This window comes from Physella acuta, unplaced genomic scaffold, assembly GCF_028476545.2.
Source record: "Physella acuta isolate Inbredline_101_S28 unplaced genomic scaffold, ASM2847654v3 ptg000110l, whole genome shotgun sequence".
Taxonomy (NCBI): Eukaryota; Metazoa; Mollusca; class Gastropoda; family Physidae; genus Physella; species Physella acuta.
This window is the reverse complement of record NW_026731630.1, coordinates 7,480-25,288: the sequence shown is the minus strand read 5'-3', so window position 1 is coordinate 25,288 and position 17,809 is coordinate 7,480. Positions and strand designations below refer to the sequence as shown.

At 40.3% G+C, this 17,809-nt stretch overlaps 1 protein-coding gene and 1 long non-coding RNA gene across 2 annotated transcripts; both read right to left on the bottom strand.

Annotated features, from left to right (window-relative positions):
- Window positions 1-2,828: 2,828 nt before the first annotated feature.
- Window positions 2,829-5,307, bottom strand: LOC131934544 (uncharacterized). Its single transcript, XR_009385804.1, has 2 exons — window positions 5,186-5,307; window positions 2,829-3,988 (listed from the first exon to the last, which is right to left on the bottom strand). It is a non-coding gene; the product is annotated as an uncharacterized LOC131934544 (long non-coding RNA).
- Window positions 5,308-7,963: 2,656 nt separating this feature from the next.
- On the bottom strand, window positions 7,964-17,049 carry LOC131934545 (uncharacterized). Its single transcript, XM_059290586.1, has 2 exons — window positions 16,970-17,049; window positions 7,964-8,429 (listed from the first exon to the last, which is right to left on the bottom strand). Exon 2 carries the CDS (start codon window positions 8,329-8,331, stop codon window positions 7,999-8,001), a length of 333 nt encoding a protein of 110 aa, XP_059146569.1. The 5' UTR covers window positions 8,332-8,429; window positions 16,970-17,049; the 3' UTR covers window positions 7,964-7,998.
- Window positions 17,050-17,809: the final 760 nt, after the last annotated feature.

Sequence of the window (17,809 nt, the reverse complement as noted above, 5' to 3'; positions counted from 1 at the left end):
AAAAATATTACAAAATGAAAAAGAAATACGTAGATTGCTTACTGAATTGAATTTAAGGTATTCAGTACATAATATAGCCTAAGCTTTCGTTCTAGAACCTCTCGCGAGAAGATGGCAGTGTTTCTTCCAGACGTTTTTCTTCAGGGGGGCACTTGAAATCTTCGGGGGGGGGGGGGGCAGTAAACTTTCTTCGGGGGGGCGGACACTGTTAAAAGTATATATTTTCTAGATAAATTATATAAATTTCATTTCGTTCGGGGGGACGGGAAAAAATGTTCGGGGGGGGGGGGCGAGGCCCCCCCCGAAGAGATGCCTGGAAGAAACTCTGAGATGGGGGACTTGTCTACCGCCATAGCACCAACTACACACAGACATTATGCCATAGTAGCAACTTCACAGAAATTATGCCATATTAGCAGCGTCACAGATATTATACCATAGTAGCAACTTCACAGAAATTATGCAATAGTAGCAACTTCACAAATACATTATGCTATAGTAGCAACTTCACAGACATTATGCCATGTTAGCAACTTTTTTTTGCACGATTACAAGACTTTCTCTATACTTCGTATATACGAGAAAGTATTATGCAATAGTAGCAACTTCACAGACATTATGCCATAGTAGCAACTTCACAGACATTATGCCATAGTAGTAAATTCACACAGACATTATGCCATGTTAGCAACTTTACAGACATTATGCAATAGTAGCAGCTTCACAAACATTATGCCATAGTAGCAACTTCACAAACATTATGCCATAGTAGCAACTTCGCAGATATTATGCCATAGTAGTAACTTCACAGACAAGATGCAATAGTAGCAGCTTAACACAGACTTTATGTCATTGTAGCAACTTCACTGACATTATGCCATACTAGCAACTACACAGACATTATGCCTTGTAAGTAGCTTCACACAGACATTATGTCATAGTTGCAAATTCAAACACACATTATGCCATAGTAGCAACTTTACACAGACATTATGTCCTGACATTGACATACAAGAACTCATAAATAGTCAGTGACATTACAATTACATATTTATATCCTAAAGGGACGTTACTAACATAACGCTTTAACAGACATTATGACCTGACAGAGAAAACTTAGATTTTGTTACATGGCAATGACATCACTTTGTGTCCTGATAGTAACATCACAAATATTATGCCCTATTAGAGACATCAAAGATTTTATGCCCTGACAGTGACATCACAAAAATTATGCCCTTTCAGTGGCATAAGACTTATGCCCTGACAACGACATCACAGAATAAGTGACATCACAGACTAAATGCCCTGAGAGTACATCACTTTTTATGCCCTTTCTATGATCTCATAGAATTTAAACCCCTGATCACAACACACATCTGCCTTTGTAGTTTATGCCACTCTACATCCTACTAATAATACCACACATTTCTCTGCTGCATTAGTCGAGGTATATAAACACATGACACTTGTATTTAAACTGTAAAATCGAACCGTATATTTTTAACAGTGTATATGTTGCTCAGGATCAATGTTTAACGATTGATAAACGGTGTATGGACAAAATTAATTTCAAAGTGTCTGTTGTGTATCTACTAGCAGTCATAGGCCTCACGAGGTAGGTTGTCACCCTGTGCGATAACCGAGGGTGTCGTCCAACCCAGAGGCGTAGCGAGGGGGGGGGGCGGGGGTGCGGACCGCACCGGGTGACACCATTTAGGGGGGGGGGGGTGACACCAAGGCAAAAAATAGTAAAAATATATAGAGAAAAATTTGAGGGGTTGGGGGTGCAAATCGAAAACTTGGGGGGGGGGTGCAAATCGAAACATGAAAGTTTGTCCCCGGGAAAAGTCGCTATGCCTCTGGGGGGTGGGGGGGTGACACCATTAAGTGCCTCACCGGGTGACACCCGACCTCGCTACGCCACTGGCCCCACCCTCCTCAAATATTTTGTTGCAATTTTTATTTAGCTTGCTAAATATGTGTGTGGGTGCGCTAATCTTGGCATCTTAATTTAACCCACTTCCAACTGTACGATTGAGCTGAAATTTGGCACAGTGGTTCATCTTAGATGACAATGCAAGAATATCGAGTTTTTAATCTAATTAAATAGACAACTAGTGATTAAAATGTAATTGTTATTTTATAATGAACGAGCCGACCCGCGGCATATCATACGCATCTATTTAGTTGTTGTTTTTTCTACTTTTCAGTTATTCATAATTTGTGAATTCGACACTACCAACGCTGCCACTGAAAATATTTCTTTAAAATACTATAAGTAGCTCGTTAAAGACGATAACCCCCCCTCCTTCCCCCCCCCTCCGTTAAAGTAAACTCCACTTAGTTACCCCCCCTACGTTTAAAATCGTTTCAAACTAAATTATCTGCCCCTAATAGTCGTCACTAAACCCTGCTCTGTTTGTAAACATAAAGAGTGAACCGCAGCTCACCAGACCATGTAGGGGTGGGGGTGGTAGGGAGCGCGTTTACAGCTTGTTTTCTAGCGTCTCCCAGAAGAGAATTATATATATAGATATTGTTTTGAAAATTTGTACGACTTTTCTTTCTGTTGTCACCCCTTAAATGTTGTCTCCCGGTGCAACCCCCTTTAGGACATTTATACCCACCCAAAGATTATCGCCAAATTATTCCTGTAGCTACTATTTAAAATCAGCATTAATGGAACATAAAAACAACAGATCAACGTAAATGTTAATTTAAATGCAGAACTTTGAATTTACCTAGACATACATTACTGGAAAAAAAATAGTTAAAAAAATAAAATAGTAAAATAAATTTAAAAAGTCTTATAAAAAACACGTACCGATTACAAATGTCTTTAATATGATGTTAAATTAAAATTATAAATAAAATTGATAAGCATTATCCGTACACATTATAATTTTAGCATTCTTTAAGTGAACATTACTTTTAAAGCTAAAAAAACCCTCCTGTTGGCATATTAAAACTAATGATGTTTATGTTCCTATTAATAATAACAAAAACAGGTACAGCCTATGAAGTTCAACAATTTCATATTTTCCATGTGATGGAGCTGTTAGTATTCAGATATTTTCTAATTTTTTTTTCTGATGGTAACTTTATTCGAGTATCTTGGCAATTACTTACACGAAACTTTAATTTATATTATTTAAACTAAAATAGTTCCGGATGTTTAAAAAATCTACTAACTCGTTGTTGTTAATAAGTACCCATGTAAATGTAAACATTCATATTTTTTTTTTTGCTAACGCTTCCGTAAATACCAGCTCCTAAAGGTATAATGATTGAATACACTAGCTCAGTGGCGTATCGATGGGGGGGGGGGCGGACCGCACCGGGTGACACCTTTTAGGGGGGTGACACCAAGGCAAAAAATAGCAAAATATATAGACACCCGACCTCGCTACGCCACTGCACTAGCTTCTAACATTTAAGTTCATAAAAAATATATCTTGAAAAGTCAGAGATCAGCGAGTTTACCGCAGGTATGCAACGCCAGAGGACACGTCTAAGTACGAGCCATTTCTAAATTTTCTGGCGGCTTGAAGTCGTCATTCGCCTCTTGTATTAAGGTGAGGAAAGGACAGACTAGCACCCTGCAGCACTCTTTGCACCTGTTCTTCGGCATCCCCTTAGCGTCCATCAGCATTTCTCGCATGATGGCGAAAGCGACGCAGTTGAATATAGGGACGAACACGATGCAGAAGCCCACAATCCACGGTTCGCCTAGTCTTCTTGACAAATTGCCCAGCACTACACACGGGCAGCAGTGAGCGATGAAACAAAGGTAAGGGTTGTCTAGGCAATCAAACAAGGAATGCTGCCATTTGATCTCCTGTGCCTTCGACATGATGGTTCAGAACTAAAAGGCTTGCAGGTTGTTGATTAATTGGCAAGTCAAAACAGTTTATACGTGGGTTTTTTTTTTGGTTGAATCGTCTGAATATTGATCTGGTAAGAATCCTAATGTTTTCTGGTCAACCTGTCAAGAAAAAAAAACTGTTTGTACTAAATACACTAAGTTTGTGTTTAATTATAAGATGTGTTCACATTTGTGTGTGAGTGGGGGGGGGAGGGAAGGATTGTGTTTATGTTGACTATAGTTGTGGATGTAGATGTGGGGGGGGGGGGTATAAAGTGCATTAACGTTTGTGCATTGTGAGTACCTCCGCCCCCCCCCCCCCATTCCCCCCACTCATCACTCACATAATAAAAATATTATTTGAAAACTGCGTAGCTGTTATCCTGTTGTAATGAAGTTACAACGGAAACCTCAGTGCTTTATTACTTAGTTTGGTTGAGTTAAAAGATACGGTATATTTATAATATCGACATGCTTATGAAATGGGCGGTCGAAGTGGTCTAGTGGTAGAGAACTGGACTGCTAACCCTTAAGTCTCGTGTTCGTATCTAGGTTCAAGTAAGTCTACTGTCCCTGAGTTCACCCAGCTCTGATGGGTACCTAACTCACGTTAGGGAAAGTAAAGACGTCTGTGCATAATGCTGACCACACTATCTCTTCATATGCCGAGGTCACAGAAACGTGTGGACTCTACTTCACTTAACCTATAGACCGTCATGTGTGAAAAAGGAACTCTACTTTTTTTTAATTACATGGGCATCTTCGTAAGGCTAACAAGCCTTATCTGCACTGGGATCCAACTCGTACGCTCCCATACTCTGCCACGATGTCCCCTAATTGCAAGCTAATTTGGTTAGTATATATTTCTTCATCACAATCTCTAATCGACTATAGTAGTTTGAGCTATGGATTATATATTTAGATCTAATTATAATTTAGAATGTACAAGGTAGCACACAGTGGCGTAGCCAGGATCGTCTCAAGGGGGGGGGGGGGTTCCAATTTTTACCCGGGGACAAACTTTCGATTTGCACCCCCCCCCCCTCAAACTTTCGATTTGCACCCCCCCCCCTCAAACTTTCGATTTGCACCCCCCTCAAACTTTCGATTTGCACCCCCTTCATACTTTTTATATATATACCGAGGGGTCTATGGTGGTTATGACCCCCCTACCCCCCCCCCCTGCCTACGCCACTGGTAGCACATCAGCAGCAGTCGTCAGGTTGTACACTGGTAAGAGGGTGCATCTTGTAGTTGTAATGAAGACCTAGTGTCATTAATTTTTAATTAGATGAAGCTCTATATTTTATGTATTACAAATATTGCCTGAAAGAACTTGGTCCACTGTCCAATGCTGGTCTTCGTCGAACTAAAATTTGGTGGGAAAAAAGCAGATTAAATAAATATTTTAACAGAAAACTTTAGTGCGTAAATTCAGCTTCCGGTTTTCATGAGTGCACTTTAGTGCGCAATGGTTTTTGGAGCAGCGTCGCAAAATTGTTTCACATCAACATGTCGATTTCTATATGATGTAGGCCTTACTATATAATATTAGAAAACATTATTTTTTTTATATTTAAAAAAATATAATGACAATTTGTATATACACACTTAACTAGGGTCATGAAGGATTTTACATCACAGCCAGGGCAAACATTCTGCCATATAAGGTCAGGGCATAAAGTCTGCTATATAAGGTCAGGGCATAGTCTGCTATATAAGGTCAGGGCTTAACGTCTGCTATATAAGGTCAGGGCTTAAAGTCTGCTATATTAAGCTCAGGGCATAAAGTCTGCTATATAAGGTCAGGGCATAGTCTGCTATATAAGGTCAGGGCATAATGTCTGCCATATCAAGGTCAGGGCATAAAGTCTGCTATATAAGCTCAGGGCATAATGTCTGCCATATCAAGGTCAGGGCATAAAGTCTGCTATATAAGGTCAGGGCTTAAAGTCTGCTATATTAAGCTCAGGGCATAAAGTCTGCTATATAAGGTCAGGGCATAGTCTGCTATATAAGGTCAGGGCATAATGTCTGCCATATCAAGGTCAGGGCATAAAGTCTGCCATATCAAGGTCAGGGCATAAAGTCTGCTATATAAGGTCAGGGCTTAAAGTCTGCTATATTAAGCTCAGGGCATAAAGTCTGCTATATAAGGTCAGGGCATAGTCTGCTATATAAGGTCAGGGCATAATGTCTGCCATATCAAGGTCAGGGCATAAAGTCTGCCATATCAAGGTCAGGGCATAAAGTCTGCTATATAAGGTCAGGGCATAGTCTCCTACATCGAGCTCAGGGCATAAAGTCTGCTATATAAGGTCAGGGCATAAGGCCTCCATATATAACATCTGACCTTGATGTCTAAATCACTTCTGATCTTTCTTTCTCTTTTTCTTCGTACTGAATGGTAACATTGAACTTGATTTCCTCTAACACAATTAAGTATTACGCGTCAACTGGTCATGCGTCATATAGGCCGTTGACTCTAATTTAGCATTTCTTTCTTTCTGGATTTACTTCAATATATATTGTCCATTAGAGGGTAAACTACAAGTTAGGAGCTGTTTTATTTGATGTCCCATGTAGACAAACACACACTCATACACTCACACACTCTAACACACACACTCACTCACACACACACAGAAACACACACACACTCACTCACTAACTAAAATACACACACACACAACACAATCAATATATATATAATCACATATCTCTTATAAATACTGCCAGCTTTTAAAAAAAAATTGATTGATCTCCACGTTGATTAATTTCTTACCCGATACATTTGTAAAACCATAAACAACTGGTTAAAAAAAATGTAAATTAAAATTAAGAATTTTATAAACAAAACAAATTAACTTTTACAAAATGCATTAGATTTAGATGACACAATATCTTGTCCGTGTTAAGATATTAGCTTTAAATTTTAATATTACTTTCTACTTACACAATTTTTTTTTAACATCAAAGAGAGCTAAATTGTCAAATTGGTTAATTCACTAAGATTATTTCTAGTATTAAAAACCAACTTTGTTATGTATAACATTGTTAGAGTACTTCTTGTTATTTAGATGTAAGTTGTCTTGTAATGTTGTAGATCAACCTCATTCTAATTTGAGATAACATTTTACTATTGCCGATAACATTACAAGTTCAAATGAATAGATAAACAAATTGGCCACGGCAATTTAAGAGCCAAGGTGATTTCAAATAAATGTGCCAATATGATGTTCAAATAAATGTACCAATGTGATGTTTCAATATAAAAGCCTGGGTGTTGTTCAAGTATATGCGCCAATGCATGAAAAAATAGATGCATCTGTATGTTGTTACATGCTATGAGCCAAATATTTCAATAATATAATCATAGTGCCATGAGCCAAATATTAAAATAATATAATATTAGTACTAATATATTAGTACTAAGAGCCAAGTATTACAATAATGCTAAGTGTTATGGGCCAAATATTTCAATAATATAATCATAGTGCTATGAGCTAAATATTTCAATAATATAATCATAGTGCTATGAGCCAACTATTTCAATAATATAATCATAGAGCTATGAGCCAAATATTTCAATAATATAATCATAGAGCTATGAGCCAAATATTTCAATAATATAATCATAGTGCTATGATCCAACTTTTAGAATAATGTAATCTAAGTGCTAGTATCCAAATGAAGCTTGTAAGTACTTTCTAATGCCGTGATCCAAAACGTGTACTGATCTAATCATACTAAGACTTCTACCAATCTTTAAGCGTCATCTGCTACTAGATTCATTTACTAATTTACAACGCACTCAGCTAAAGAAAAAAAGCGATTCTATGTCAATTTTACTTCTGCATGACAAATCTAGTACGAAAGTAATGAACAATGGTTATGTGGCTGAATGAATCAGTATCGTTTGTTTCTTTCATGGAGGGAAGGGGAGGGTTAAAACTTTTGGGGAGGGGGAGCGGACACAATTTTTCCAGTAGAGGGGAACGGATACTGGTAGAAGTATATGTTTATGTTTTCTATTTAAATTACATTTCTGAAGGGGGGGGGGGGGGGGAGCGATAGAAGTCCTTCACCCACGAGGCAATGCCTGAAAGAAACACTTCCAGTCTCCCCCTCTAGGAGCGGCCCATATCCATAGCCTTCGGGTCCTCCATTTCCTCTGTGGCCTGTTGCACCATAGCGCAGCACGTACATAGTCCCACCTTTAGCGCTTCCGGCAGGCAAGTCGTCTTGATGTCCTTCTTCGCCACAGTGGCCATACGGAACTTGTACAGCAGAACACAGTTTACGACTGGACAGAAGAACAGAACGCCGTACTTGAGACAGGAGCGGTCGTTTTTGTAGGCGAGCTGACCAAAGACGTAGCACGGGAGAAGGTAGGCCATGATGCAGACAAAAGGGTTGCTCAGGCATCCGAACAGGCCGTGGTCCCATTCACCGTACGCCATGGTGACTGGGGTGGGTGTCTGTAGATGTGTGGTTGGTTTGATGAGGTGGGTGTGGCGGTGTGGGGTTGGACGAAGATCTCTCGGAATTAACACTGGCCCTGGTAGTGGTGATAATGATAATAATGATTATAATGGTAATAATGACAATTTTAATAGTGAAATATAGTGGTATTAATAGTGATATTAATAATGGTATTAATATTATTATGGACAATGATGACAATGATGATAATGAAATAATGATGATGATGACAATGATGATAGTGATAATAACGATAATAATAATGATGATAATATAGTTATGATATAAATAATACTAACGATATCAATGATAATAATAATAATGATGTTAATAATGATAATAATGATAATAATGATAATAATGATAATAATGATAATAATGATAATAATGATAATAATGATAATAATGATAATAATGATAATAATGATAATAATGATAATAATGAAAACAATGAAAACAATGATGATGATCATGATGATGATGAGTATAATGATTATAATAATGATAATAATTATTATAATGATAGTGATGATGATATTGAAGATAATGTTACTAATGATGTTAATAATGACAATAACTTTTCTTCTCCGTTCTAAACTCTAGTGTTGGAAAAAATTCCCTCCACCAAAATTAAGAATTACGTATCAATTGGTTGTTCGCCATAAACGCCCTTAATTCCGATTTCAGCCTGTTTTTCTTTTTATGTTTACTTCCATAGCCTTTGTCCAACAAACTACAAGTCAGCATTTGTATGTTCATAATGAAAGTAATAGTAATGATTAACAACAAAAACAATGGTAATGAAAATATTCATAATAATGGTATCAAAATATGGAGCAATGTAAAATCCTGGAAAACAATAACTAAAAACAAGACAAATTAAAAAATACGAGCCGACCCGCGGCGTATCATACGCCGCTATTTAGTTGTTTTATTTTCTACTTTTCAGTAATTCATAATTTGTGAATTCGACAGTACCAATGCTGCCACTGAAAATATTTGCTTTAAAACACTACCCCCCCCCCCCTTTCCCCCAACACCTACCCTATATTCCCCCCCCCCCCCCGTGAAAGCAGCCTCCTCTTAGTTACCTCCTCTAAGTTTAAAATCGTTTCAAACTAAATTATCTGCCCCTAATATTCGTAACAAAACCCGGATTGTAAACATTTAGAGTGAACCATCGCTCACCAGACCATGTGGGGGGTGGGGGTGGTAGTGATAGAGAGGAAGAGAGGTGACTGCAAGGCGCGCTTGCAGCTTGTTTTCTAACGTCTCCCAGAAGAGAATTGTATATATATGTAACGAGCGAACAGTTACCCTGCTCGCAACGCCACATGTTACGAGACTATTTGCCTGTAGTGCCAAATGTAACGAGTTTAACCACTCATTCTACACAACATCGACTACAGTAGAAATACTCGAAGATGCAGGTTCGCTATTGATCCTTTTATTACATGAATCAAGAAATGCTTCAAAATAACACAATGAATCAACAGGAATGCTTCACAATAATAGTCTGAATCAACTGACCCCTAACAGTCCTCACTAGGCTTCATATAACTGAATCCACATGTCTATTGTCCTTCTTAACACAATACGGCTAACCCGTTCTATCTCCAACTTGATATGTCACACAGACTGACTGATCTAAAGCGAGCGATGAAGAGAGTGCGAGCGATCGAAAGAGAGCGAGCGATCGAAAAAAGGGAGAGAGCGATCGAAAAGGGGCGAGCTCAGCCGTCCCCTCCTATTTATCCCTTGTATTCGTACTCGTATTCGTACTTGTATTCATCCGTAATCGATATTTGTACTCGATGTCTCCGACTACTAGTTGCGCAGTTCTAACGTACAGTCCGATTAATAAAACATCTGCATCCTATCAATCAAAGTTGACAGGCCGTCTGAATCCCCTCGTACCGTTTCCCAAAATAGCACGCGTTGGCTTTGAGATTGTTATCAGTCCGATTTAATAAGCCACCTGCTATCAGTTGCATCAGACTGTAATACTGCGTCGCGGCTTATCGTTCGTTATCAGTTGCATCAAATTGTAACTAGTAGCTAGGCCTACCCTAGTTACATCCACCCCTGCCTTTTTTTGTGTGTTTTCAACCACAAACAACGCTTGGCAGGTGCACTCCTCCAAAGTCAATCGCACAATCGTAAAAAAATTTTTATTGTTCCACTCACTGTCCACGTCGTCCCATTCGTATACGATTGACAGTTATACCTATTTCACATATCAACTGTGTCTACATCATCTTCCTGAGACACAAAACAGTTCTAGAATTCACATCCACCCTTTTCGTTTGGTGCCTTCACCAGTTCACTTTTATAGCTTTTTGAACCGTCTGTTCTCATACCAGCGCGACCATGAAAGAATTGATGGTTGCTGACAAAAAATTTCGTCTTCCTTCTGTTCCTCAAACTTCTCCGCGGACCACTTATCTGATGGTCTACTGTCTCTCTGCTTCTGGAAGGAACGGGATCCTCTTTGTTGCCGTTATCCTCCACTTGTGTATCGCGGTTGTTCTGTTGATGGTGATATGGTTCCGGGATGGGTATGTGAATTTCCGTTGTAACTTCCGGTCCCCTGATTGTCTTAGGTTTCTCTGTGTGTAACTGCTCTTCTTGCCTATTCCAATATTTCTTTAATTGAGCAATATTCGCCCACCGATCCGGTTTGGCGTGATCGATGGGTCTTATCTTAAAGGGGCCATCTGCTACTTTAGGCATCTCCACGACTTGCCATATCTCCTGTCCCCAGAGATCGTGGATTTTGTTTCTGCCTAACGGGTGGCTACGCAGTAATACCCTGTCGTTCAGTTTGAGTGGCGGGTCCTTTGTCTGTACCGGCGGTTCCCTTCGCCGTGCTTCTTGTTCTAGTCTTTCCTGTACTACCCTGTACATTTCTCTAATTCTTCTCATATGTTCATTCACATATTCCAGTGCGGTGTATGAGCCAGTCATACTCTCCCTTTTTCCTAGGACCAAATCAAGAGGGAGTCGAGCCTCTCGTCCGAACAGCAACATGTGTGGCGCAAAGCCGGTTGTGGCATGGGGTGTGCAGTTGTATAGATATACCAACTCTGGGAGAAAATCCGGCCAACGTTTTTTCTGTTCAGGTTCTAGGGTACGCAGCAAATCATGCATGCTGCGGTTGAACCGTTCACACTGTCCGTTTCCTTTCGGATTAAATGTGGTTGTTCTAGATTTGTTGATCCCGTAGTGGCTGCACAGTTGGTTAATTACTTCTGACTCGAAAGCCCTTCCTTGGTCAGAGTGTAATTGTCTTGGTATGCCATATTTGATGAACCAATGTTCTATTAAGACCTTTGCCACTGTTTTGGCAGTCTGATCTCGTGTGGGCACCGCCACAGTCCATTTGGTGAAAACATCAGTCATTACCAACACATGTTCCGTCCCATCCGATGATTGCTCCAACGACGTAAAGTCCATAGCCACAATCTCTAGTGGTTTTGTCGCTAATAGGTGTCCTGATGGCTGTCTCATTTTGACAACTGGCATTTTCGCATGCTGACACCTCACACAAGCCTCACAATGGCGTTTGACCTCCATTTCCATATTGGGCCAGTAACACCTCCGTCGTAATATTTTGTGCGTCCTGTCCTGACCCTGGTGTCCTGCCCTGTCATGTGCCAACCTTAGCACTTCTTCTCGTAACTGTCCAGGCACCACCACCTGGTGTATTGTCCCATCAATTTGGTCATGAATTCTCCGCATGAGAACACCATCCTCTATACTGAGACGGTCCCACTGACTCAGTATTTTCTTTGTTTCTCGACCAAATTGTTCTCTTTCCCTTCTTCCTGGGAATTTTTGTTCCTGGACGTATTTCAATAGCGGTTGTAAGCCACTATCCGTTCTCTGGGCATCTCTTATCTTTTTGTGATTAAGGCAATTAAAATCACTACTGTCCATATGTCCGGGCTCTGTGGATATGTGCTCCACCCCGGTCTGTCCGTTTTGCATCACTTGCACCCCGTGAGGGATATCTGTTGACGCTCTGACCTCACATATTCCTGTCAGCGTTTCTTCCTCCTCGCCCGGTCTCTCGTAAGGATTCCTTGATAAGGCGTCCGCATTGCCATTGGACCGCCCCGGGCGATATTTTATCTCCAGGTCAAAGAGTGCCAATTCTGCTGCCCATCGCTGTTCGATGGATCCCAACTTTGCTGTCTTTAGGTGACTCAAGGGGTTATTGTCAGTGTATACCACACATTTAGCACCTAATAGATAGTCCCTGAATTTTTCAGTCACAGCCCATTTTAATGTCAAAAGTTCTAGTTTCATGGCGCTGTAATTTGTCATGTTCTTCTCTGATTCCTTCAGAGCTCGACTGGCATACGCAATAACCCTGAAACCTTGCTTTTGTTGTTGTGATAGCACAGCTCCCAGACCTTTAGAGCTGGCGTCGATTTCTAACCGAAATGGTTTGTCAAAGTCCGCGTATCCCAATATCGGCGCCTCTGTCAAAGCCTTTTTCAAGAGCTTAAACGAGTTCAGGCATTCATCAGTCCATAATTCACCTATCCGGTGTGTTTTACCTTTCTTTTTATCTTTACTGTGTTTCTTTGTCATTTTGTTTACCAAGTCATGCAATGGTGCGGCAATTTTTGCAAAACCAGGTACAAATTTTCTATAATAGGAAGCAAAACCCAAGAATGACCTGACCTCTACCGTAGTTGATGGTTGTTTCCATTCTTTAACAGCTGCAATTTTATCTGGGTCAGTGGCGATGCCATCCGACGAAATCACATAACCCAAAAAATGTACCGATTTCAGACCAAAGCAGCATTTGTCTGGGTTCAGCTTTACTCCTATCTCCCTAAGACGGAGAAACACTTGTTCTAATCTTTTTAGATGGTCCTCCCAAGTTTTTGAGTAAACTAGAATATCATCCAAGTACACCAACATTATTTGAAATAGAAAGTCACTCATAGCACTCTGCATTACTCGCTGGAATGTGGCAGGTGCATTAGTCAAACCAAACGGCATACGGGTCCACTCGTACAGTCCCAGTGGAGAAATAAATGCCGTTTTATGTTGATCGTTGGGGTGCATGGCCACTTGGTGGTAGCCACTAGCCAAATCTAGGGTAGAAAAAAATCTTGCTCCCCCCAACGCATCAAGACACTCATCAATACGAGGCAAGGGGAATGCATCCCTTCTTGTGATATTGTTCAATTTCCGGTAATCACAACACAGTCTTATCTCCCCTGACTTCTTTTTTACCACTACTATCGGTGCCGCATACGGGCTTGTACTGGTTGTAATAATTCCCTTTTTTAGTAGATCATTCAGGTGTGCTTTCACCGCCGAGTAGTGACTTGGTGGTAATCTTCGGTAGGGTTGCGCCACCGGCTTGTCTTGTAGTAAGGGTATCTGGTGTTTGATTACTTCCGTGTACCCCAAATCACCCTCATACGAGGCAAATATATCACTGTATTTATTCAGCAATTCATTTAGTTTTGGGTCCTCAGTTTCCGGGAATGTATATGATCGGCCATCCTCTTTCTTCACCTCGGCCGTCACATTGACCGACCTAATTGTTACTTCATTACTGCTGGTATTGATCAGTTCGATGCACTGTGCCGACCTTTGTACCTCGACGTTCTGTGGTACTCCTACCAGAGTGTTAGGCGGTATAAAAATTTCCTCATCCAAAACATTAGCTACCAACCCTTGAACTAGTACCTTCTCCGCTGATGTGTATGTCCGCAGTAACACGATGCCTGCCCTCAGTGCGGCGCCACATGGTTCTATCATCACATCACCATTCACGCTTTTATCACCAATTTGTAATGTGATTGCCTTGACCGTGTTTGCCGGGACTGCTGTCCTTCCTCTGGTCTTGGCAAACCTGGCCAACTTGGATCCCCGATCTGATGTGGGCGATCCGACAATATTTGTAAGAAATTCTGGCAACTGGCCAAGAATATTCATGCCCAACAGGCAAGGTATATTTGACACATTTGTCTCTAGGTTGTGTTTCGTAACGAACACCCCAACCTGCTTCAACCTATGTCCTGCCACCACCACATCCGCCAGAAAATAACCACAGTATGGAATGGTTAGTCCATTAGCTGCCGTCAGGCGCATGCACGTGTCAGACCTTAACCTATGGTCTTTTCCTTTCATCCATTTGGTGTAAAAATTTTCTGTAATTGTCGTCACCTGGGAGCCTGTATCCACAATTGCCTTCACCGCGATGTCCCCAATCGTGATCACCATTTCGGGACAGACTCCCATCATTTTGTTTCTTGGGCCATAACCTCGCCCCTCTGTAGCCTGACCCTGCCTTACAGAGGACGACCGTTTCCCTGGCAGTACCGTGCCATGTGTCCGGGTTGTGAACAGGACAAGCAAATTGGTCGACCGTCGGCCGTCCATTGGAGTGATGGCTTGGCAGGACGCGGCCGTCCAACCTGTCTCTGTTTTGTCCCGTTCTTTTCCTGATTCTCAGCTGTTGACCTGCTTTCTAACCTCTCCAAACGTTGGTCAACCTTATCTAGGTGGGCCAACAGTTGAGCCATCATGGTCTCCATCGTGTCGGCCCCTGTGGGTGGGGATTGTTTCTGTTCCGGCACAGAGACTTTGTCCACCGAACAGTTCGATTGGTCCTCATCCTCGGACCTGCGGATCGCTGAGTTCCTGACCTGAAGGAAGGTCAACTGCGGGTCTTTGTGGACCTCCTCTTTCAACTCTCTTCTTAGGATCGGGGTTGCTAGCCCCTCGATGAAATGGTCCCTCAGTAGGCGCACATCAATGTCAGGTGTTTTGCCCTTTACCGAATCAAAGGCCCTGTTCATCCGGTGTGAGTACTCCATCACACTCTCCGCCATTCTCTGCCTTAAGCCTACGAACCCTGATAGCAGTTGCGATCCCGACCGTCTCTCCCCAAAGGTCTCCATAATCAGATCCAGCACCTTATCTGGATCTGATTGGATGGTTTTATCGTGGCATTTGACCTCTGCCCTAACCGTCTCTCCTATACTGCCCATCAGCAGTCTTAATCTTTCCTCTGGTGACATGCCTCTCGGGGCCCAGGCCGCTTTGACCTCTTCACTGAACCTGTTGGTTAAAGTTGGATCACCGTCCCCGTAAAATTTGTTAATGTGGGACTCTCTGGGTAGGACCACTATATGGGTCTGCTTCTCGTCCAGAGTAGACATTTTATTCCGTAAGTAACAAAAAAAGAGTTCTTTCTTACCGTGTGTGTATGAAAAATTTTTCTCGTTCCTTAATTTTCACAGTTCCTGAATGTCCGAATTCACACACACACACAAAACACAGTTATGCACAAGGTTGACTATGGGTGCCTCCAACGGCAAGTCTAGTTGAATTCATCCTGTCCGACGACGCCAATTGTAACGAGCGAACAGTTACCCTGCTCGCAACGCCACATGTTACGAGACTATTTGCCTGTAGTGCCAAATGTAACGAGTTTAACCACTCATTCTACACAACATCGACTACAGTAGAAATACTCGAAGATGCAGGTTCGCTATTGATCCTTTTATTACATGAATCAAGAAATGCTTCAAAATAACACAATGAATCAACAGGAATGCTTCACAATAATAGTCTGAATCAACTGACCCCTAACAGTCCTCACTAGGCTTCATATAACTGAATCCACATGTCTATTGTCCTTCTTAACACAATACGGCTAACCCGTTCTATCTCCAACTTGATATGTCACACAGACTGACTGATCTAAAGCGAGCGATGAAGAGAGTGCGAGCGATCGAAAGAGAGCGAGCGATCGAAAAAAGGGAGCGAGCGATCGAAAAGGGGCGAGCTCAGCCGTCCCCTCCTATTTATCCCTTGTATTCGTACTCGTATTCGTACTTGTATTCATCCGTAATCGATATTTGTACTCGATGTCTCCGACTACTAGTTGCGCAGTTCTAACGTACAGTCCGATTAATAAAACATCTGCATCCTATCAATCAAAGTTGACAGGCCGTCTGAATCCCCTCGTACCGTTTCCCAAAATAGCACGCGTTGGCTTTGAGATTGTTATCAGTCCGATTTAATAAGCCACCTGCTATCAGTTGCATCAGACTGTAATACTGCGTCGCGGCTTATCGTTCGTTATCAGTTGCATCAGATTGTAACTAGTAGCTAGGCCTACCCTAGTTACATATAGATTTAAAATGATTTATGAAAGCAGAAAACAGGGTGGGTGTGTATGGGGGATTAACTAGATAAAATAACAACAACAAAGAAACGGAAAATGACAAAAAAATCATTATTAAAATAGAAAATATTCAATTTAATACAAATGTTATTCGTCTGTGTTATTGAAACGATAACCTAAAAATATATGCATCGTTAGCTTTATTGTGATTTTGCCTAGGAATTTAGTAGTCCAAGCATTTTGTATAGGTTACGATTACAATTAATAACCGACAAAAGCATTGATCTATATTATTATTATTGTTTTTTAATCATTTTCAGAATTAAAAATAAATAAATGTTGAAATTAAAATTAGTCCCACTGTGTATGGGCCTTCATCTCAATCTTGATCTAGATTGGGATTTAGAAAAACTTTTTCTGTTTTAGATTTTAAGTTTATTTACTAAACATACCTTTTAATTTTGAATATATTTAAAAAAATCTACTTTGACGTTTATTGATTTGGTATAGATATAAAGTTTTTGTTCATATACTATTAAACTTTAAAAAAAAATATTTAGCTGCATCATTTACGTTCAAGACCCTCAGAAGTTTCATCTCGTTCATTCATTTCATTGTAACGAATGTAAACCTGAAAGTGCGCAAACCAACTGCGCACCAGCTAGTTCATCTGTTATTTGATATCGATCTATCAGTTATGCTTTTGCAAATTATATAAGAATTAAATCAACCTTGAAATTATATATGTTTAAAATAGATGAAATTTCACTTTAAATTAAAGGAAAAATTAATGTCATTAATTGTTGAGTAAATCATATTAAAATTAAAATATAATTTTTTAGTTACATTTTTTTTAGATCATTCCCTTTATATTTTCATCCTCAGTTGTTTCTTTAAAGGCCCTATTATAACTGATTTTGCTAAGTTACTCATTTGCCTCATTTCCAAAGGCTGAATTTATTCAACTAAAACCTATGAAAGTTAGACAACTCAAGAATTAGACACCGTTTAGTTATTTCGAGATTATCTTTCCTGTTGAATGAAATTCACCATCCTTATAAAAAAAGTTCCCTTTTCAAACCTGACGGTCTATAGGGCAAGTGAAGTAGAGTTCACTTGTTTCTGTTACCTCGGCATTTGAAGAGATAGTGTGGTCAGCACTATGCCCAGCCGCCTTTACTTATAAGCGATTCCTTCCTTATAGGCGATTCAAATTTAATACCATAGCGACTAAAAATGTATACAATAACCATCGTAATAATTAGATTTTAAATGTGTTAAAAATTAAGCAT